The sequence below is a fragment of the Balaenoptera acutorostrata genome, chromosome 12 (assembly GCF_949987535.1).
Source record: "Balaenoptera acutorostrata chromosome 12, mBalAcu1.1, whole genome shotgun sequence".
NCBI classification, from domain to species: Eukaryota; Metazoa; Chordata; class Mammalia; order Artiodactyla; family Balaenopteridae; genus Balaenoptera; species Balaenoptera acutorostrata.
In genome coordinates, this window is record NC_080075.1 from 11,988,756 (window position 1) to 12,012,369 (window position 23,614).

The following is a 23,614-nucleotide window of genomic DNA, read 5'->3' on the forward strand; positions in this document are numbered from 1 at the left end:
GATGAGTCATCACGGAAATGCAAATTAAAACTACAATGAGACACCACTACATATTCAGTAGACTGTCTAAAACTACAGACTAACAATGCCCAAATCTGCACTGCATCCCACTGCTGGCAGGAACGCAAAATGGCACAATCTGGAAAATAACTGAGCATGTCAATGGGTGAATGTACAGGTGATATAAGAATGGCAGAATGTTGATACTGTTGAAGCTGGGTAATGGGATTTATTATACTATTATGTTTACTTTGCATTATGCTTTAAATTTTCCATAATACAATATAAACGTAAATAATACTTTTTAAGTTCTTCAACTTTAAACCCACTTTCTTTGCTCAAGATTAAAATCCAATTGAGGAGATAAATCACAAAACATGTACACAATATGACCAATCTGCTCCATTTTCAGACTTCATGGCTATAGTTTGGGTTACTAGTGAGCCACCTTAAAAGTCCACATATGCATCTGTGATTTCACTGAGACACAAATACGAATGACATTTTCCAGTGCTGCCACACGGCCTCGGCATCGTCATTTAATTTATTGTTCTCCGCCCCAAAGCTAGTAGTGTCTGTGAGGGGAGACCACATACTTAAGAGTTTTTTTAAAGTGATAGCTCTTTTTAAATAAAAAAATAAATACACATTTTTGGCAATCAGAGTGGCAAGTCAAAGCTGGTGAAGGTTACTTACAATGCTGTAACCCACCAAATGCCCTAAAGAGCAGTGAGGGGAAAGCAATTCAGGGCACTGTTTTAGAGAACGCTCTAGTCACTGCCAAAGCTTCATCACATTATATGAAACATGCAAATCAGAGAATCTGCAAAGGTTTAAGGACTTATTTCTTATCAACAGCAAGGGTCTGCCATGGGTGATCAAACACTAAATTGAATAAAAAAAGAACATCAACACCTATAAAATAACATGTATTTTTTTCTCAAACATGAGAACAAAATGATTATCATATTTTTAGAAATTGTGAAACTGCACGAGCTTTCAAATCCCAAGAAGAAATAACAGAGCACATGCAGGTGTTTAACATAAACACTGGGAGTTTGAAATTGCTGTTTTCCATATATATCACTCACAATCTGGTTTACAGTTAAATTTTTTCGGAATTTTTTTTAAAGAAACAAATAGCGTATTCGTTTGGGGGGAGAGAAGAGTGCAGATGGGAAATAGGGAGGCAAGGGTCCCCCTCATGTTTGCCAAAAACCACTGCCCCACCCGCCTCCACCCCTCACCTCCCTCCTCTGGGGAGGGGCCCCAGCAGGCTCCCCCCTTCTAGTGGGTCTCCCTCTTCCTCCTCCCCTGCACCTCCAGTGCCTGGGCAGAGCCCACCCCGGCTCTAAAGCCGGGTGAAGACAGGCTCAAACTAACGTTCTTCCCCGTTCCTCCACCTCCCCCTCACTCCCATCTCTTGTCTAACTAAAATACAGAAAAAGCAAGAGCAGCTGGGACCTGGGAGAATCAGTCACCCGGGGGCTGGGGCAGGGCAGGCAGCGGAGCCTCAGCCAGGTGTAGTGGAACACGCAGATAGCTTTAAACATAATTATATTCAAATTCCAGGGTTCTACCGGTTACTAACAACTTTACAGAATTAGGAACTGTTCCTACTGATATCACTAGAGTTAGTATTTACTCAAAGAAAGTTGCTGTCAGATACATACTGGAAGCATTAGAACCGAAAAGAATAAAAAGATCAAAGGGTTAACTATTAAAAATCAATTTCAGGCATATAACACACATCAAACAGCTTTCCATATATCAAAAGGCCCCATCACCTGCCTCCCATGATTACTTCTACACTGTGAGGAGTAACTTCACAATCTCCCTGCAATCACAAGGCAGTGCTTCCACTGACAGAAAGCCAGTTACATATGCCCCAGGTCCTCACTGACTGACTCACAGAACTGGTAAAAGAAGCATTCCCTCTAAGTCCACATCAAGTTTTCAGTGTACACAGGGTAGAGGCAGAAAAAAGGGCCTCAGGTAGGTGACAGGCCACACCCCTAAGAAACAGAAGAGAGAGGCACTGGAAAGAAACATGATCTGATGTTAGAAAAAATAAAACAAGTTCCTAAGTGTCAAGTGGTATTTAAAATGCTATATATATATTCTCTCCGTGGCTTATAAAGCAGAGTTAAATATATTTGTTAAAGAAGTTAAAGCAGATAATCAGTGTAATTCACCTAACTGGAAACATTACATCTATAGCCATTTGGGATTGTACTCAGACTTATCTTGCTTTCCAATGAAAAAAAAGGTTAAAACAGAAACACCTGAGTCCCAGTGTAGCTTAAAAACACAAAGGGCGCAATGCTGTTATTACCTTGTAGCCACTGGTCCAGAGTATTATCAATAGTGCATTTGACAACAGGCAGGAATTCCGAGTTCATAAAGAGCCCTCGCTTGGGGTGGTTCTGCAGCCGCTCCTGATGGCTTCTGGAGCTGAAAAACTCTAACACCAACTTTATCTGCCAAAGTTCAGATGTCTCGGACATTTCTCTCCTTCCCAGTCTTCTTACAGCCTTGCAGAGGAAAGAGAAACAACAATCTACTTAATGAAAGAGTAAAGATGCTAACTGTCACTTCCTCGGAGTTGTATACTAGAGTATTTTCTAAATGTGCCTCATAAGATCAATAAAGGGCAGAGGGGAACCCATTCTGTGTTTTGCTGCAGTCTGCCCCACAGAGGAGCCCCCTACTGGGTTTACATACACGGCCCACTCTCTTCCAAATGAACATGAACAGCTTTCAGGTGAAAAAACAGCAAAGGCAAATGAGCTCATTCTTGGCTCAATGGCTCTGAAAAATGAAGACCAATAGGTCTACAGCCAGTCACCTCTGGGAAACCCAGGTTGGGTACAATGACATGGCCAGGATCAGGCCAGGGATTCCAGGGGTCAGAAGGCAAAAGAAGTATTATTGATAATGCTCTTCTTGGGACCCATCTGCAAAGTCACCACGGCTGCGACCAGAAGGGAGGTTCTTCTCTAGATACACACCCACGACTGCGAGGGGTGAAGGTTCAGAGCGTAAAAAGAGAACACATTCTCAGCCAGCAACTAAAAAATACAACTCATTACTTGGCTACTGTATAGAGAGACACTGTGAGAAGCAGTACCAGTGTGGACATCATATATTCATACTTATCAACCAAAAAGGTGGATACCTGACAATAATGGCATTCTAGGCCTACTCGGTTACACTGGAACTGGCCTTTTAATTAAGATTGTTACTTAACACAGGTTTTTGGGAATTATCTCCTGGGTCTTCCCACTCAGTTTTTCAGTAGAGATTATTTTTCCATTAGAGATTACTTCCTTTGACTTTAGACACTGAGTCCCAAATTCTCATCTGTGAACTCATTATATCATAGTCACTCGAAGGGCTGTTTAAAACTACAGATCCTGGACTTCATCTCAGAAATTCTGATTCAGTAGCTATGGAATGGGACTTGAGGATCTGAATTGTTAAGATTTCCCAGATAAATTTTAGCAAAGTTAGAAAACTACTGGCTTAGTTTAACTGCAAATTTGAGTCTGAAAGATATGACACTATTAAAAAAGCCATATTTATTACTAATAACCTAAAGTAAATAAATTAGTCCGATCCTTTAGGAAAGCTGTTGAGCATTATCTTCTGCATTACCCCTTTTAGGCTCTTTTAAAACAACAATAACACGAAAGAAATTTAAAAATGAACTCCAGCTCCCTAAATCCCCACATGCTGATGCTGTAACCTCTGTGAGCTTAATTACGCAGGTGTAACTGCACACTACTGCTATCATCAGGGCACCGTTTGTTCACTTACTGCTCACTTGCATAATCTTTTCCACGAAGAGGCTTTATCAGGAGGAAGGCAAGAGACATGAGGATGCTAGGGGAGAAAGGAAGGGAGCGTGCTCTTCCTCTACTCGTCAGAGGAAGAGGCCAGAAGAGGCGAGTGGGAGCCCCTGGAGTAACCCCACTTGTCATCATAAACTCTAAGCTATACAGAGCTTTCAACTTTGATAGGGATTCCTTTTTTAAAATTCTAAAAACAAATGAGAAACTAAAGAGATGGACATAGAATCTTACCTCACTGTTCGTGTGTTATGTGAAGTACAGGATAAATCTCATCAGAATTGGAATAGGTTTTTTGAACCATACCTGATCCATTGCTATGTATGCAGGTAACATCTCCGGGGTCTCCTGGGTCACACATTCATAGAGTACTGAAGAAAAGAGATCCAGAATTTCCTGTTTCTGTGGAAAGTTAGAACCTTTTTGTAGCACATCAATGTATATTCCAAAATCAATTCAAAAAACAACTGTATAGCAACTACTATGGCCCGTTCTTAAGTTCTGCAGTGAATGATATAAAAGGGCAAAACAGCTAGGTCTTTATAAAATCAAAGTGCATGCAATATTAAACACCAATAAAATATAACTAAAATTAAGTCCCATGGGACAGTTAAGGCTATAAGTGCTGCGGATGAGAGGAGTGAACCAAGCTGGGTAAAATGAGCAGACAGGACATCACAGAGCTATGTCTTGGGTTGGGCTTGCAAAAACAGGATCCAGAAAGGGCACCCAGCATCCACCAAGATGCAGTAGAAACACTGAGCAGAACAGGTTAGGGGAAGCCTGCAGAGCAAGCCCAGCTGGGGTTAAGGGCAGGCATGGGCTTTCACCAGAGACCTGTGGTCTTGAGTGCAGGCCCCAGCTCTCACTGGCTGTGTGATCTTGGGCATGTGACATCTCTCAGTGGCAGTATCCCCATCTGTAAACCCACAACAATAAAGTACCTACCCTCTGGGTCAGAATTAAAGGAAAAAATTACAAAGAGTGCTGAGCAGAGTGCCCAATATACAGTGAAAATTCAGTAAGTAAGTGGCAGGAAGGTTATATCACTTAACTTTCAAAGCAACAATGTAAGGTAGGTTCTATTATAATCCCACTTTTAGAAATAAGGAAACTACATCTCAAAGAGGTTGAAAAATTTTCCCAAGGCTATACACACTTGCAGGCAATAGGCCATCAATCCTGGATCATCTAATTCCTACATCCTGTCCTTGCCATCTGAAATGATGGATTAAATCAAAGATCTACTAGCAAGTACCCTTTGAATCCTTAAGAGAACGGTTTTATGACCAACAAAAAGAAAGGTTACAAAACAAACAGAAAACAAAATTAATAAAATTATGTAAAAACAAGAGAGGGGTAGTAAACATTGAAAACATGAATTAGTATAAGAATGGATATAAAGCATCACCTATCAAAACTAACGTCTTAGGAATTTTAAGTTGTTTTCTTCTATCAAGGTAGGAAGTTACTGAATTTAATAGTTTTAGACTATGAAAAATCTATACTTGCCAAACAAAAATCATCCAATGTGCCTGAGGCATGTTATCAATATCAAAGCTAGATATGGATATTTTAGGTTTTTTTGGTGGTCCACAGATAGAAACAACAAAGTCTGGCAAACCACATAATATATACCTGACCCATGTTCACAGTTGGTTTGCAGAAATATTCAGCAAATGACAGAAGTGCTGGATCAGAAGTGAATGCTGAAATCGTTTCAGGCTAAAAAATAAACAAACAAACAAGCACAAGTGAGATAACAAAGTTTTTTTCATTACTACTCAAACTGTAATGCATGCACCTGTAACCTACCTTATTTTTTTCACACAATGTTCTCACAAAACCCAAGGTAAAACTTGCTAGAGCTTCATCAACCTGTTCTGCTGAGAAGTTTTAAGAAACTTTTTGCACAAGCTACCGTGAGCTACTGATTTATCAAAACAGGTGCTTCTTACACAACTCACCCAAAAAAGGCTTTCCCCCTCCTTCCTTAACGAACTGAAAGGCAAACTAGAAACTAGAATTGTTACTGAAAAGGTAAGGAAAAAAGATTATCACTCTAATAAGCCACTCACAAAAAGACAAATGCTGTCATAAGGTCATAAGAGTCATCAAAGTCATAGAGAGAGAAAGCAGAATGGTGGCTGCCAGGGGCTGGGCAGAGGGGGAATGGGGAGTTAGTGTTAACATGGACAGAGCTGCAGTTTTGCAAGATGAAAAGAGTCATGGAGATGGATGGTGGTAGTGGCAGCACAACATTATGAATGTACTTAGTACCAATGAACTATACACTTAAAAGGGTTAAGCCAGTGTATTTATGTCATGCATATTTTACCACAATAAAAAAATTGGAAGGAAGGGTGAGGAGGACTATCACTCAAGTTTCAAGACTGAAAATGGAATATGAAGGTATTACCATTTTCCACCGAGAGTTATAGTTTACTTCTGAACTCCCAGCAGGCAGGAAATGGAGATGTCTTTTAATTTTTATAAATTTGCCCCATTCAAACTCAAGTCTAAACTTATCTATTTTCTTTATAAATTGGATTAGGATCTTTGAGATGGGCCCTATTTTATAAATCAAAGCAACAGTGCTAATTCAAGTTAAACTTTGCCCAAAAATCCTTCAAAAGTATTTCATAGGGACTTCCCTGGCAGTCCAGTGACTAAGACTTCGCCTTCCAATGCAGGGGGTGTGGGTTCAATCCCTGGTCAGGGAACTAAGATCCCACACGCCTCCTGGCCAAGAAACCAAAACATAAAACAGAAACAATACTGTAACAAATTCAATAAAGACTTAAAAAAAAAAAAAGGGTCCACACCAAAATAATCTTTAAAAAAAAATGTATTTCATACAGAACCTATTGAATACTGACAAACAAAATTCACTGATGTCAACTATATCTATTTATTCTCTGGAAACTATTATAAAGGCTCAGTCATAAGAATTAATAAGTGCTACCTTGCAAAAATCTTTTATTTGGGCCATGTCTTAAGTAAATCTTAATGGATTTGAGGATTAATTATTAAGCTAAATTTTCTTTAGTGTTAAGATATATTCTGACTGTCCCTGCCACTAAATGTAAATCATCCTTAGAGTCCTGGCAGATGGCCCATATTTTATAATGGTTGTCACAGAAAACAGCCAACAGGCCCAAGGTCATTCATCCTTTATAATCTGCAATGATTAGAGAGAGCAGACCTACCTAAACGGTACCATAAATGTTATCACAGAAGTACATGCTTTGGGTGGACTAGTGAGATTTGAACCTATTCCCTTTCATCATTCCATTTTGGGGGTTTTTTTAAATTGAGATACAATTGACATGCAACAGTTTATTAGTTTCAGGTGTACAACATAATGATTCAATATATGTATATACTGAGAAATGATCACCACAATAAATCTAGGTAACATCCGTCATCACACACAGTTATAAATGTTTTTTTCTTGAGATGAGAATATCCTTCAGTTTTTACCAATTACTACCTTGAAAGCCCGAGCTTCAGAGTTCCTGTTAGCAACAGTCTGGGCCAACAAACTTTGCCACCCCATTGGATCTTCCTTGTACGAGAGCTGACCCGCTCTGAGCTTAACATATAAAACCCCGTCCTTGGAAAGAATTGACCTGAAAGAAAACAAGAATTAATTTAATATGAGGTATTACTGGCAGTTGTTGGCTGGAAATTTAGTGTTTCCCAATAATAGTATTGGGAAACAAGTGAAGTCTTAAACAAGACTTCACAGGAGGTGAAGTCTTCACCACTTTCCACTAAGGTATATGATTTACCATGTCTAAACTCAATCAGTCCCTACAAGAAAGTCATAATCAGGTTCTGCTTTTCTCTGCCATCTAGATTCACGGGACCTGGTAAATAAGAAGTCATTCTGACTATCGGCTCAAGTGTGGACTTCAAAGGAGGTATTTTATCTAACATGTCTTCATATTCCCTTAAATATCTATTGATTGGTTTATAGCAAAAAGAAAAGGATGCTGCAAATCTAAGACAGAACAATACAGAAAACAGCTACTATATAGATAGTCTGGGAGAAACAGAAATGAGGACTATACTTTAAAACATATTACAAGCTTGTTAAACTTTCTGGGAATTTAAAGACTTAATTTACACACTAACTGAAGTGTAAAATTATTAACACTCTCTGTTCTTCAAAGTAATTACTTGCATATGACTATTTCCACCCAAAAGCAATCTACCATAACCTCAATTTTATGAGAGCAATATAACAAGAGAATGGTAAAGAGATGCAACAGAAGATGTGGTCTGACAAACACTAGCTGTTACAAAGTTCCCTTTGTAGACATATATAAATCAGCCTCATTTTCTTAAACTAAATCTTTCATTATTGCTCCAAAAGACAATTAGACAATTCCATTACTGTCCCAATTTAAGTCACTTCAAGTTTCTCAATGAATTAATATAAATAGGATTTGACTTCTAAATTTAAAATTTTACTTTCTAATACAAACTGTTTCAAAGATACAGAACACTTTATTCCACACTACATATTGTCCTGGATGACATTAAAGGGTGACAAGGAGCATTCTACATAATAATCTATAATTTATACCTTCCCATATATTTCTATTCCCTTCACAGACACATCTGAGAAATTCTATATACTTACTTCAAGTGTTGGGTTCCCTTGCTTAAATCTATGAGCAGTTCCCAGTATCGTGGGCCTTTAACTTTAATCTGCCAAGATAAATGTAAACAGTCAATCCAATGCTGGGAAAGTGCTAGTTTGATAAAATGAAACCCATGCTTCTCAGAGGAAATAAAAATAAAATGGGCTAGAAAGAGACACTGAGAGGTTAACAAGCCCCATTTCCAGACGAACATGTAAGTGAATCATGTTCTCAGGCCATCTCGGCCATCAGTAAAGAGCCCCCAGTAAAGACCTTCTCTATTCCTCAGGACTATTCCTCCTGCGCTGCGTTCCTATTTCTTATACAACACTGAGAAAGCATAGGCTTTTATTTAGCTATCTTTAAATGCTCTGCTGTTCCGGTTGAATTTACCCCTTGGATAAATCTCCCTATTCACATCCTACTTACCTGCTTTAAAAGGTGGAGTTCTGGAAGAAGGGTAGGAGCCATCAGTTCTTCTTTGGTTTGCTCATACCACTGAGTGCCCTTTACAAATGTAAAAGAAGAGTCACAGTTCACTATATAGTCAGGGAAAAGTACAAAAAGAGACATCACTCTACACTTCCCCTTCCCTGCAGTTTGTAGACAGATTGTCAAACGGCACAAAACCCTCTCTGATACTCAAGTCTGGAAGGGCTACTGCCTACAATCCTTTGCAGAGCTAGCACCATCTTCCAGCACTCCGAGCCCTGCACTTCACCTGCCAGCAGTACTGAAGCTCTGCACTTGCGAGGCCTCTGGATTTCTGCATGTTGTCTCCTCTGCTGGGAACGTGCCTGGCTTGGCTGGCAAATCTCAGCCCAGACACCGTGTCTACTATGACGGCCTTCCAACCCCCAGAGATGCTGGATGGGAGCACATCTCTGCTCCCCCTGCATCGCACACAAACCTCCAATTATCACACGCTATTCCTACTGCATCCGTGCCTGACTCCCCAGTGACAGAAGTTCCTTAAGGAAAATGACTATGTCATCTCAATCTTGTACCCCAGAGCCTAGCACAGTTTTGATATACAGAAGGTACCTAACAATTTTCTGAAGGAAGGATACATGACTTGTAATCTACCTGTACATCTAAATCAAAGATCTCTCATCACATACACAACCTTGGGCTTTAAAGCTCTCTGCTAACAAATCTAAGAATCATTCTAATAGAATTCGTTCTTTAGAACACCGTTATCAGCTGTGTAAAGTTAACAAGGACATTTTCAAACTATAAGCTCTAAAGATAAAAGAGCAGCTGATGGTCTCTAAAATATCACACCCATAGACCACAAATGAGCCTGAACTGACTGGCAGAATGTACAAGAACTTTGGAAGCTTCAATTTTTACGAGAGTTCAACTCACTATTGTCATCTTTTAAAGGACAACACTTTCAAAATATTTTGATTTGCAAAGATGGATGAGTGGCAATAAAATTACACATCAACAACAGGGGGAGAGAGTTACCTTATAGGTCACTTCTAAGAGGGCATAGCAGGGCGTGTTTGTGTCCACATCCACGGGCACGAGAAGTCTCGGTTCTGCAGCCAGCACATACAGGTGCCGGAGAGCCTGGAGGTGATACCTGCTCAGAGAAAACACAGAAAGGTGGTAAAAAAACAGGTGATGGCACATGAGCTCTACAATCTGCTGTGGTCTATTAGTTAAACCAAGTCAGAGCCAAGTGATACCTTCTCAGGACAGCAATCCTAAAGGAAGATGATGAGGTTCAATTAAAAAGTAATGGAGAAAAGATGTTAAAAAAAAAAAAGTAATGGAGAAATTCTCTTTAAAAAATTAGAGACACATGACCCTTGACCCAAGAATTCTTTGAGTCTTCACAGTTAAGAGGTTGTATAGGGAAGTAAAAATTATCTAAACATGAAAATATTTAGTAATAAGTTGATCACTTATAATGTTAGTTTTCAAATCCTTTTCTGCTCAACACAGGCATCTCCTTTTACCTTCTATGGGATCTACTTCCTGCTTTCTTTTTTTTTCTTAAGACTTGGTAGGGAAAAGGGGGAAAGAAAGGATGACAGTTTTCCTCAGACAGCAAAGCTCTTCTACATATACATCCCTATACACAAATACATACACACACCCAGAACACAGTACACCAAAAATTAATGGGTGACATTAATGGGTAACATTTTTCTTGCTGTGTGTGTGCTTTTCTGAGTTTTCAAAAAAAGTTTTTTTAACTTTAAAATTTATATTTTAGAATTTAAACACATAAAGTTATTACATTTTAAGATCCCATAAAGAAGGATAAAACGAGACTTCAAATTTACTTTTCTTTAATTTTAGTTATATCAATACCCCCCCCTTCCCACCCAAATCTACCCACTCCTATAAATCTACTAGAAACAAAATCAATCAAGGCCAGAAAAAACTGATACATATCAGTTACATGAAGGTTTTTGTGCTTATCACCAAATTGCTTTGTTTAAAATAGCTGATACTGTGACCAGCAACATGTGAGGGCAGCTCTCCCTTGTACCCTAACCAATAGGTGACTTCAACAACTCAAAAAACCCTTCCCTAAAGTGACAAATGATAGACCACCTGTCCAAGTTTTATTAATTTAACAACAATATTCTCATGCACCACCGATCACTAAAGTAGGACTTCAGATCAGGCTACTTTTATAAAACAGCTACCCGTCTGTCATTACGGTCTCGACATTACGCTGCAGTTTTAAACGATGGCTTAGTTACTGCTGCAATGAGTGCTCCCTCTCTTGATCCTTCTCTGGGCAGACCACTGGGGATGCCTTCAGTTGAGCTCACGGAGCACCTTGGATGTCACTGGGATATAAGGAGCTATTTTCTTCCCTTCCTCCACAAACAGAGATTGGCTAGGCCTGAAACTCGTAGGGAAACGGAAGTGTTGGTGGTTCTTTCTGCAAGCCTTTCCCATGGTCTTGGTCTTAGGGTCTGAAAGCACCTGGTCTTCTGAGGCCCTTGGCTCTTTCCTCTTGAGCTCAACTTGGGTTCTGCAGGTTCAAAGAAGGAAAAAGTGGACGCAATAGACAAGCAAGATGTGATGAGGGGAGGAGACCTCCCCCTCCTCCAAGAGGGAAGACCTCTTTCCAGAGACAGGGCCAAGGGGGTGGTGGGGCTCAGGCCATCTCTCCGCCACCCACAGTGCGCCGCCGAGGCCGTGGCCGGCTTGGGTGCGGTGGGCCAGGGGGCCCTGACCAGGGCAGGAGTGGCATCGGCCCAAAGAGGGCTTAGGGAGAGGTGCTGGGGGATTCTGGTCTTGAGCCCGCCACTGGCAGATAGCGGGCCGGGGACCGATAGATGCAGTGCCCTCAGCAGCCCTGGACTGCTCGGCCTCTGACATGACAATCTTCAACTCCAACTTCATGGGGGGTGATGGGGGAGGGGGTCTTTGCTGGGCGTGAGGAAGATGTCAGCAAAGCCCTCCTGCTTGGAGCGAACGGAATGGAAGGCGGGGCACAGCCCGAGGGACTGAGGCAGGGGCGTAAAAGGCCGGATGGCGGTGCAGTCGATGAGGGCTCAGAAGAGGATCTGGGGCTGGTGGTGGGCTCTCCGGAGGGTTTGCAGACAGGGCAGATGGCTGGAATGGGGGTTCCAGGTCCCTGGGCAGAGGCTTTGGCTGGTGAACCCAGCTCTTCTTGCTGGGACGATGAAGCTGGAAGTCTCACTGGCAAAGCCCGCAGCTGGGGGTCTGGAGCTGGCAATGTCCTCTAGCATCACCACCCGAGTGGGCTGGGGGGCCTGGTCTACCTTTTGTGAAGGGCCCTCCTCTGGGCCAGGTGTTGTCCTTGATCGCCGCCTCAGGGTGGAAGAGGGCCGACGGACACGGCTCAAGGGCTCTTGGCATAAGTGCAGTGGGAAGGAAGGCCTGGCCTGTGGGGACCATGTGGCCTGTCTGGGTGGCAAGGCAGGTGGTTGGCTGTGGACAGAATCCTGACGGTTGCTGCGGGGCCGTGGGCTGGAGATCTCCTCCTGGGGCACCAGGGGGACCATGTGGCCAGCCATGACATCTTCCAGGACCATGGCCAGGACCTGCCGAGAGGCTTTTTCCAAGGGTGAAGGGGCCCCGAGGGGCTGCAGATTCGGCTGTTTTCGGCTCCCGGCTCCCCATAATGCTCGAGCCAGGTGCTGGCGGATAAACAAAATGGGGTCTATCCATATAATGGGATATTATTTGGCCATAAAGGAAAGTTTTTTCTTTTCTTTTTTTTTTTTTTTGCCATGCTGCGCAGCTTGCAGGATCTTAGTTCCCCAACCAGGGATTGAACCCAAGCCCCAGCAGTGAAAGCATTAAGTCCTAACCACTAGACTGCCAAGGAATTCCCTTTTTTTTTAAACATATCAAAAACTTTAACATATGCAGAGCTTTTGTATTATCAGACTGCTTCTACATGTTTGAGGTTCTACTGCTCACTTCCACTTCTAAATTGTCTAATTCTTTGCTGCATTTTGCTTTTCTGTCCCTTCTTTGTCAATTGTACAAAACTTCTCAGCATTCATGTAAAAGAGAGAAAAAACAGAATTCATATAGACATTGCCACTAAATCAGACAAATTCCTCTCTTGGAACTAAACAATTCTGCCAAAACATATTCATCTTCTCTTAGCTGCTCTCTTTTGCATGATGAGTTTTTCCCTAAAGATAACCCTGTCTGGCCTACTTCTGGGTTTAGAGCAGTTCTATTGACGGGAGAATGGGAGAAGACTGACCAGTCATCAGATGCCCAAAGTTCTCTTCTGGCTTAATATTTTGTGAAAGAAACTTTTTAAAAGATTTACCCAGGGAGATAACTAAGTTGAAGAACAGAATAAAGCTAATTTGGAAACAAGTCCATGGAGCCAAAACACAATCAACTTACCCCCTTAGAGAACTTAAGAAAGATCACGTGAGGAAAATCACTAGACTCACCGGTTGTCAGTGCTGTGAGCTGGGAAGTGCGGGTAAAGGGCACAGAGGAGAGAGGCAATGGAAGAGTTTGATGTGCTCAAAGAGTACCTGCAAAACAAATTCGGGAGGGACAGACGCCGTTCATCACACTGTGCAAACTTTCACGGCATTCTCGAGAATCAGGAAATTCGGGTAGTGTGGCAAGGCACACTGATGAAGCTAATCCTTGATCAATACAAATGCATCAACACTGTGAACACTTGACTTTACGGTCAGTCCTTAAGCCACTTCCACACCATCTACTATTTAAAGCAGGAGTGACTTTTCACAAATATTAAATTTTAAAACTTGAATTAGTAAGCAAAGTTTTAACCTAAAAGAGAATAGTAGTGAGGACCATGAGTGCAATTCTAGAGATTATAGATACTGAAAAAGTCAAGTGTAAAGTATGCTACCTTCTCCAGTTTTATATATACCTATTTATAGAAATTCGAACCTTTCTTCTAAACATACAAGGTTTCTTTACTGGGTATCTCAAACATTGTTTTCCTTTCTGTAAAGCATAAGCATTTCCTTAGAATGCTAGACTAAATAAAACAGGCAAAAGGTACCATTAAAAATTTACAGTGAATGGATAAACAACTATTCCTTGAAACACATAGTTTTCACTGAAACATGAATAAACCAATGCTGCACGCAACATGGATGGATCTCAAACATAATGTTGAGCAAAAGAAAGTACAAAAGGATTCACAGCATATGATTTCATCTGAATTTCCAAAACAGGCAAAACCAGTCAACGGTGTTAGGAAGCTACGTAGCGGTCATCTTTGGGCAGAAGTAAAGTAACAGTGAATTGGGAGGGACAGAGCAGGGTGGGAGATGGGTTGTCTCGGTTACATCTTGATCTACATAAAATCAAACAGATTTTCATACTGTAGGTAGCTCACTGAGTCATGCTCCTATGATTTGCACACTTTTCTGTGTATGTATTTTTATTCAAAACAGATCATTAAAAGCCAAGGAAGTCTTATAAAGGGATGAGGTGGTCAGGAATGATAGATGCTGGAAAGAGAGCAAGAAAGTTGAAAACTAAGGCAATCTCATAGGATTTGGTGACTGAAAGTGTTCATGACCATTATGAGAAAGCAATTTAGTAGAAGAGTAAAATCATTAATGAGTGGGAACAAGAGGTGATGCAATGAAGTACTGAGTACAGACTCTTCTGAGAAATGCAGTGATGCCAAGTGTGTTAGAGAGAGGATGGTAACTCTACTAAGTGGGGCATACGTTGGTGGTTAAACTATGAAAAAGCCCTTTTTAAGTGTAATAATGCCCTGAGATAAGCTAGCACCTAGTCAGAACTGAAAATTTTCATGCATCTTCAAAATCAAAATAAGTCACTCTGCGATCTTGCTCATGAGATCTTTTCACTGAGGAAAAAATATATATATTCATTTACCTTCCTCCTCCCAAAAACAGAAGTCCAAGGGCCATGTGATGGGCTAAGTGGAAACCATAGTTCATTTCACCACCTGTTTTCATGTGCAAGAAGCGACAAAGCTGCAAAACCTTCAGGTTCCCCGAGCCAGCCATCACCATGGCGAGAGACAGCAGCACCACACTCAGGCAAGTCTCCAGGTTGTAAGGACCTGTCTGGAGACGCAGAAGATGACATACTATAACCGCTGTGCTACCTTTTCTTTATTATCAAAACTAAAGCGGCCAGCATTAGACTACAAATGTTCACAACTTTAAAAACTCTGAAAAAACAAATATCTTCCCTGATTATGAAATTTAAGTTCCATGTCGAAAATTCAGAAAATAAAGTATCAAAAGGAAATAACAATCATTTGGAATACTAACAGCTGTAAACATTTTGGCTTTCTTTTTCTCCAAATCTTTCCCTGTATCTATTTTGCTTTTAATGAAACTGAGATATTACTATACACAGTATTTTTAAGCTTTTTAATGAGCAATGAGCAATCTTCACTCATAAAAAAATCTTACAGAACATGATTCTGATAGCTCCTCTATATAACAGTGTAGATACACCACAGTCCATTTTTTGACTACTTTTAGATTTTCTGATGTTTCCAATTTTCTAATATAAATAATGTTGATTAAATGTGTTGTTGTTTTTTTAACCAGGAAATAAAATCTTGCAGTCTTACTATCATCAGAGCAGCAATACTCAAAAGCAACTGCATTTTTACTAAGTACTAATTTTTTCAAAAAGCAGTTACCATGATTCAGTACTGAGCATGGCACAAGGTATGACAATCCATGAAGGTTATGGCTTTTATTTATTTTCTTGTCACAAGAATTAGATACCTTCAAGCATAGTCACATTCTCACCTAATATCCCAGAACTAAAATACAAAGATAAGCCAAAGCTTCAAATCTCCCATTCTAAATTCAAAAACTATGCATATATTTGGCAACACTTAAGTAATCGAATTATCAGTGAATTTTCTTCAAGTTTAATTTTATTCCCAAGGAGAATTATCATAAAAAGACTTACTACAGAAGCATTAGGTGCAGACAAATAAGTCATAAAATCTTTTGCAAATTTATGCTGGAAAAACAAAAGAAAAAATTTAAGGTTAAAAGAAGCATACTAAGACTCTGTAAAAAACAGAACAGAGTAAACGAAGATACTTCTTACCAAACAGTTAAATGCTGATAAGTTTTCTGAGCCAGCAAATCGAAAACCCAGAGATAAACAAGCTCCTGCAATTATGTAGACATGTGCCTGCCTGAAAACAGATCACAAGAAATTTAAATACTGTCCTTGTCTTGCTTTAAAATTCATTATTACTATTATTTGGGGATACAAATAATAAATATTCCTGTTCTCTAAATTATCAATAGTTTATATTCTTCTGGGAATGCTCAACTGTGCCTCTACTCAATCAACGGGACAGATTTCCGTCCGGTTTTCTTCAGTGGAAGCACCATGCGGCTCTTGCTGATAAAGTTGGCCTCTTGCCTGCACTGTTTCATATGCAGCAAAAGAGATAATTTTTAACAATCACTGCCAATTTTTTTTAATGGAAAGGAGAAAAGAGGAATATGTACAAGTTAAAACTCAGACACCGTTTTTTGAGGGTAAGAACTCTATACTTCAGAGAGCCAAACGAAAAACAAACTTGTGAACATCTGTTAAATAATGGTTAGAAACATGGGGGATTCAGAATAATTACTCAAATCAAGGACAGTATTGCTCCTACACAGTATATTCCAATTCATTTATCTGACAGATGCTAGAGTAGCTGATTTGTATTACATGTTTTAGGACTTACGACAAAGTTTCCAAATTCAAATCCTCTGAACACGGCAATTCGATTTCACTGAGAGAGATACTATTTTCTCTTATAATCTGTCAAGGGAGAAAGCAAGAATACTTGGACATTAACATTCAAGTTACAAGTATTTAATAATTTGAAGAGTAACATATTGCTTATGGCCATATTTATACAAAATAAGCTTTACCAAACCATCTCATTCAAAGGCCTATATTTTAATCACATTGAATGCAATCCAATTTCAAATCTAAGATGGGCCAAATAACTGAACAGGACTGAACGAATATAAACTGGAGGACTTAAGTATATTCTGAACCAACAACAGAGTAATAATGTTTCATGCAAGTGAACTGAAATGCCAAGATGATGGCCACAGAGCAGAGCTGGGGCAGGAGTGAGGGGAAGCAGCAGGGAAAGTGGAAAAAAGCAGTTGCAGAGAATCCTAACCAGAGACATATATTTCTTACTCGTGAATGTTTCTAGTATTAAGCCTACCTACCTACCAAAGGTGAGGTTAGTTACCAGATTAATTACACAAGCTAAACTAAACTGTCAATATGTTAATCTGTAACTATTGTTTAGAAACACATCCCTTTCCTTTTAGTATAAGTAGTGAACAAGAATTTATTTTTTTTTAAATATAGACAATATCTAACTTTAACAACCAAGAACTGATTTGATTCTCTTCACTTAAATACAAATAAAAAAGATAAAAGCTATATATTCTCTAAATTTATGAATGCAAGTACATAGATGTAAAACTCCGAAGATTTATTCCTATAATTCTTCTTAGAAGACTGTTCAGGGGAGTAATATTTCAGGATGCTTTCCATAATAAATCAATAAGTATTCAGAAGTCGCTTATGATACAATCTTCCTATGTACTGAATATCACCAGATCAAAAAACTTGAAATACCTTTTCTCCTTGATAATCTCAGTGAGGTAAGCAACTATGTTGGCTGTGTAATATAGGCTGATAACTACTTCCATCTTTCTTCCTTCCTCTTGTATTTATTTTTAATTTTGGATGTATTTACTCAGAAATTGAGCGACATTCTGAAAAACTGATATAACTCCAAAGTGAGTAATTAATATATTCATGGATAACCCGATTATACCATTCATATAAATTAGTAATATACAGGAATGGAATATTTCTATTTTGACAGCAGACATTTACAAGCTCCTTTTTGTCTTCAAAAGAGCATGTAGCCTGGAGCTTGAAGGCCTAGGTTCTAATCCCAGCAGGGCCACACACTAGCCCTGGGACCACATCTGTAAAAATGAGCAAAAATAAACTTCCTACCTTCTAGGTGTCTGCGAGAATTAGAGGACTTAACCGACACAAAGCTCTTAAAATTAATGCTTGGCACGTATGCTTTGCAAGTGGTAGCTCCATTATTATCATTATTATAGATCTGTACCATTGCTATCACAAGACCACACTTGATCATAACCACTTTAAAACATTGCTAAAAACTTGGGTTATAAATAACTGTGGGGGAACTTCCCTGGTGGCGCAGTGGTTAAGAATCCACCTGCTAATGCAGTGGACACGGGTTCGAGCCCTGGTCCGGGAAGATCCCACATGTCGCAGAGCAACTAAGCCCGTGAGCCACAACTACTGAGCCTGCGCTCTAGAGCCCACAAGCCACAACTACTGAGCCTGCGTGCCACAACTACTGAAGCCTGTGAGCCTAGACCCATGCTCCGCCACAAGAGAAGCCACCGCAATGAGAAGCCTGCGCACCGCAATGAGAGGGTTGGGATAGGGAGGGTGGGAGGGAGACGCAAGAGGGAGGAGATATGGGGATATATGTATATGTATAGCTGATTCACTTTGTTATACAGCAGAAACTAACACACAATTGTAAAGCAGTTATACTCCAATAAAGATGTTAAAAAAAAAAGAGTAGCCCCCCGCTTGCCACAACTAGAGAAAGCCCATGCACAGCAATGAAGACCCAATGCAGCCAAAAAAAATTTTTTTAATAAATATATATATAAAAGAAGAAAGCATGCAGTCCAATTATGTCATAAAATAATCCCGTTTTAAATAAGTACACAACTGTGGGGGTGGGGAGCACACTTCAACCCAGTCCTTGTAACCTTTTCCATGGTCTCCTAAAGTTTAAAAAATAGCAAGAAATATAAGGAGTAATGAAAGGGAAACATGTAATCACTTAAAGGCAGGTTGAGGCGCACAGGAAATGAACAAGAAAATACCACCAAACTGCCCTGTCTTGTACAGAGTCTAATACAGAAATCTCAAGCTCTGAAGTCCTAACAGCTAGTTTCAGTTTTGCCCCACCTCTTACTAGTTGGATGGTTTTGGACCAGTCTGTCCTCTTTCAATGTAACAGTGATATACTGAACTCCAGCTACTGTGAGCGAGTCGCTAGGAATGAAAGATGGAAAAGACACGGTAGCTGGCCTTGAGAAGTTCATGGTCTAACAGATACACAAACAGATAATCAAAAGTAGTACATCATTCCCACCCATACAATGGGGGCGATACTTGAACAATTTATAGCACAACACCGCAAAAAAGAAAAACATTAGGCTGTAGAGGAAAGCTTTTTATGAAGGAAAAAGTCCTATGAAGATGCTAGTTATTGTATTTGACACATGCCTTAAATTCAAACAAATAAGCAGTTTACGAAGTGACCTTTTAAATCCCACCTTTGATGCTAAATTGCTCCCTACAAGGGACCCTGCTACAGAATCAATGAGATGAGTGGGCGAGAACTAGGAGAAAGTGGAGAGTGACAGGCAATATCAACCAACAGAACTGTGAACTTATTATATGTCCTATTGTGTATCCCTGATGTAATAAAGACCAAATTTAAAATTATTAAGTCTGAAGTAAAATAAATATCAGAGAGATAACTTTGTATTAAAAGTCCAAGAGACTTCCCTGGTGGTCCAGTGGTTAAGACTCCATGCTCCAAATGCAGGGGGCCCCGGTTCAATCCCTGGTCAGGGAACTAGATCCCACATGCCACAACTAAGAGCCTGCATGCCGCAAGTAAGAGACCACATGCCGCAAGTAAGAGACCACATGCCACAACTAAAGATTCCACATGCTGCAACAAAGATCCCACGTTCCACAACTAAGACCCAGCACAGCCAAATAAATAAATATTTTTTTAAAAGAAGTCCAAAGACTACATTTCCACAAAAGTTTAAAAAAAGAACTGACAAGAATTTTCACCTTCCATTTGAGAATACAGTTACTTGTGTACATGTTTAACTTCACTTTGTAAACCAAATTTAATAAATTTAGTAAAATAAAGTTTTCTCGAAGGCAGTCTACACGTCAGATGCATCTTAAATGCAGCATAGAATTTAGTATGGTGTCTTGCATTTGCAAAGGTTCAACAAACATATGCTGAATGAAGAAAAAGTATGTTTTCATCCTACAATGTACATTTACTTTCCAAAAGGAACTGCTATCTCTGACATCTAAATGTGCTGGGAGTTAAATGTCTGCCTGACCCATGAACCATGTGTGATCAGGGCAGACTCAGCCTCCAGAGGATAAAAGAACTGAACTAAAATTAGAACCGGCAGACAAGAGACAGGGTTTGACATTTGATTACAAGTAAACTAACTGCCTGCTTTAAAACAAAATGTATTTGTGTGTGTGTGTGTACACAAATACACACACAGAGATATGTATGTATGTACATATGTATCAACACTCTTTAGAGGAATACAACAGAAACTAGAGTCTTCAAAAAACAACATGCACAATGTCCCAGATACAAATCAAAATTACTTAACATAAGAAGAAGAAATGCAACATATTCTCAGGAGAAAAGACCATGGAAAACAATCCCGAAATGACCACACTGTTGGCATTAGAAGAGAAGGATTTTAAAGCAGCTCCTCTAACTAGAAGGACAGTATGCCCATAATGAGTGAAAACACAGAAAATCTCATCAAAAAAAGTAGAAATTATTTTAAAAAAAAGGAAAAACAACTAAAAAGTACAGTAAATGTAATTTTAAAATTCACTTCATGTACTTAATAGGAAAATAAAATGCCTGAAGTAAGAGTGAATGAACAGAAAGATAAATCAATAGAAACTATGCAATCTGTAGAAAAGACAGAAAAAGAATAAAAGACCAGTCATCTTATATATACACTACCAAATGTAAAATAGATAGCTAGTGGGAAGCAGCCGCATAGCACAGGGAGATCAGCTCGGTGCTTTGTGACCACCTAGAGGGGTGGGATAGGGAGGGTGGGAGGGAGGGAGACGCAAGAGGGAAGAGATATAGGAACATATGTATATGTATAACTGATTCACTTTGTTATAAAGCAGAAACTAACACACCATTGTAAAGCAGTTATACTCCAATAAAGATGTTAAAAAAAAAAAAAAAAAAGACCAGTCATCTAATTTTTGACAAAGGAGGCACAGGAATACAATAAGGAGAAGGTGTTTTCAACAAACAGTGTTGGCACAACTAAATATCTATATATTTTTAAATGAAAACCTTAACCTTTATCCTCGTACCATAAACAGAATTACTTTGAGATGAATTACGTAATTATACATAAAACATCAGGGCTTTTAGAAAAAAATAAATCTTCAGGCTAGGCAAATATTTTTTCCAGAGGACACAAAAAACAACCATAAAATTAAAAGTTGATAAATTAGACATTATCACATTTTAAAAATTTTCTACTCATCAAAAATAGTACTAAGAAAATGAATGGGCAAGTCAGATTAGAAGGGACATTTGCAAAACATTTATCTGACAAAGGATAGGTTTCCAGAATATATAAAAAATTCTAGCATCTCAGTAATCAAAAGATAAACAATACAAAAATTTTTTTAATGGGCAAAAGATATAAATAGACATTTCATTAAAAAAAAGATATATGAAGAAGCAATAAGCAAATGAAAACATTCTCAACATGCAAATTGAAACTACAATAAGGTATCATTACATATTGACCAGCAGAGCTAAAATTAAAAAGACTAACACCACCAAATACTGGCAAGATGTGCAGCAGCTGCAGGACAGGCAACAGCCAGCATTCTCGTACACTGTTGGTCCAAGAGTTAAATGGTGCAACGTCTTTGGAAAAACGTTTACCAGTCCTTATAAAACTAAACATACCGCTACTTATGCCTCAGTAATTCCAATCGTAAGTATTTACTCAAGAGAAACTAAAACATAAATCCACATGTATATTTGCATACGAATATTTACGGTACCAAAACCTGGAACGAGCCCAGGCATCCAACAAAAGAGAATGAAAAAAGAAACTGTGGTATATTCATACAATGGGATACTACTTAACAATAAAAAGGTTGAACTACTGATATACTCAATGATGTCTCAAAATCATGCTGAGTGAAAGAAGTCTTATACAAAAGGGTATACATTGTGATTCCATTAATATAAAGTTCTATATTGGGCAAACTAATATATTTTGGAGAAAAAAAATCAGAAAATTGGTTGTCTTGGGGGTGGGGAGTGAGTGCAGAGACTGAGTGGGAAGGGAACTTCTGGCCATTTTGATAAAGGTTTGTTTCCATGAACTTATACATTAGTTGAATCATATCAAATAGTATAATTAAAATTTGTGCAGTTCATTATATACAAATTTTACCTTAAAAGGAAAAGAAAAGAGGTAAATACTGAATTCTAGTTAATAATACACATGCTGAAGTACTTAGGGAAAAGTGTATGACTATCTGTAACTAACCTTGAAATTCATCAAAAAATAATGGGTTGCATAGAGGAAGAGATAAATGGATAGATATGTGATTAAACAAGTTTATACAGTAAAATATTAATTGTAAAATCTAACTGGTTGTATGGGTGTTTGTATAAAGTTCTTTCAGCCTTTATTTTGAAATTTTCTTATTAAAACATTGGAGGGAGCACTCTAGCATTCTGAAGGATAAACAGATTTATTTTCTAAATAAAAAGGTACTAAGGGGGCTTCCCTGGTGGCGCAGTGGTTGAGAGTCTGCCTGCCAATGCAGGGGACACGGGTTCGAGCCCTGGTCTGGGAGGATCCCACATGCCATGGAGCAACTGGGCCCGTGAGCCACAACTACTGAGCCTGTGCGTCTGGAGCCTGTGCTCCGCAACAAGAGAGGCCACAATAGTGAGAGGCCCGCGCACCGCGATGAAGAGCGGCCCCCACTTGCCGCAACTAGAGGAAGCCCTCGCACAGAAATGAAGACCCAACACAGCCAAATAAATAAATAAATAATAATTAAACAAACAAACAAAAAAAAAGGCACTGAGGACATGGACAGTTAATTAAAGGGCAATATTTAGTTACAATACTTACAATATTTGATTTGGAGTTTTTACAAAAGAGTCTGCTTATTTTTAACTATTTGGCTTATTGCGTAAATATGCCATAAAGTAATTAAAACAACTTCTTACATACAAGATAAAAAACTGTCACAAAGTACAACAGTATTTTAGATAAATGTATCCTTATTTAGGATAAAAATGTCAAAAATACTTTTTTAGAGTTCTTTGATACATTTAATTTTTAAAAATCACCATTTCTAGTGCTCTGTAACCGAAAAAGGAAGGCTGTGGTCTGTGCTCAGCATACAATCTTAAATGAAAGTTCCTATGTTTTCAAGAAATATAGTAATCATAACCATCACTATTGCCTTCAAAAGAAAAAGTATTTTACAGGGTTTTAGAAAATCCCACAGGAAATCATAATTTTATGTGATTAAAGATATAATAATATTTATTATACATACGTACTTGAGGAACGTTGCTATCAACCCACTTGGAATTTGGTAAAATATCATCCCACAAAATCAGGCATCGAGCAAGCGTCTTAAAAAATGCAATACAGAAAAATTAATTACAGCAGGCAAAGTTCATAGATTTTGTAACAATGATAATAC

The 23,614-nt window shown here is 39.0% G+C and overlaps 1 protein-coding gene and 1 pseudogene across 5 annotated transcripts in view; both read right to left on the reverse strand.

Moving 5' to 3' along the window:
* The window catches only part of ANAPC1 (anaphase promoting complex subunit 1), a 102,623-nt gene that overhangs the window by 12,666 nt on the left and 66,343 nt on the right, over positions 1 to 23,614 (reverse strand). For all 5 annotated transcript variants that reach the window (XM_057558011.1, XM_057558010.1, XM_057558009.1 and 2 more), the window contains exons 34-46: positions 23,469 to 23,543; positions 16,704 to 16,780; positions 16,067 to 16,157; positions 15,923 to 15,976; positions 14,861 to 15,054; positions 13,420 to 13,506; positions 9,974 to 10,091; positions 8,933 to 9,010; positions 8,503 to 8,570; positions 7,345 to 7,483; positions 5,490 to 5,576; positions 4,158 to 4,253; positions 2,336 to 2,534 (exon numbers count right to left, since the gene is read on the reverse strand). In XM_057558011.1, the coding sequence (XP_057413994.1) occupies positions 2,336 to 2,534; positions 4,158 to 4,253; positions 5,490 to 5,576; positions 7,345 to 7,483; positions 8,503 to 8,570; positions 8,933 to 9,010; positions 9,974 to 10,091; positions 13,420 to 13,506; positions 14,861 to 15,054; positions 15,923 to 15,976; positions 16,067 to 16,157; positions 16,704 to 16,780; positions 23,469 to 23,543 (1,363 nt within the window). The remainder of the gene's footprint in view (positions 1 to 2,335; positions 2,535 to 4,157; positions 4,254 to 5,489; positions 5,577 to 7,344; positions 7,484 to 8,502; positions 8,571 to 8,932; positions 9,011 to 9,973; positions 10,092 to 13,419; positions 13,507 to 14,860; positions 15,055 to 15,922; positions 15,977 to 16,066; positions 16,158 to 16,703; positions 16,781 to 23,468; positions 23,544 to 23,614) is intronic.
* On the reverse strand, positions 11,285 to 13,227 carry LOC114235899 (proline-rich protein 14-like; annotated as a pseudogene).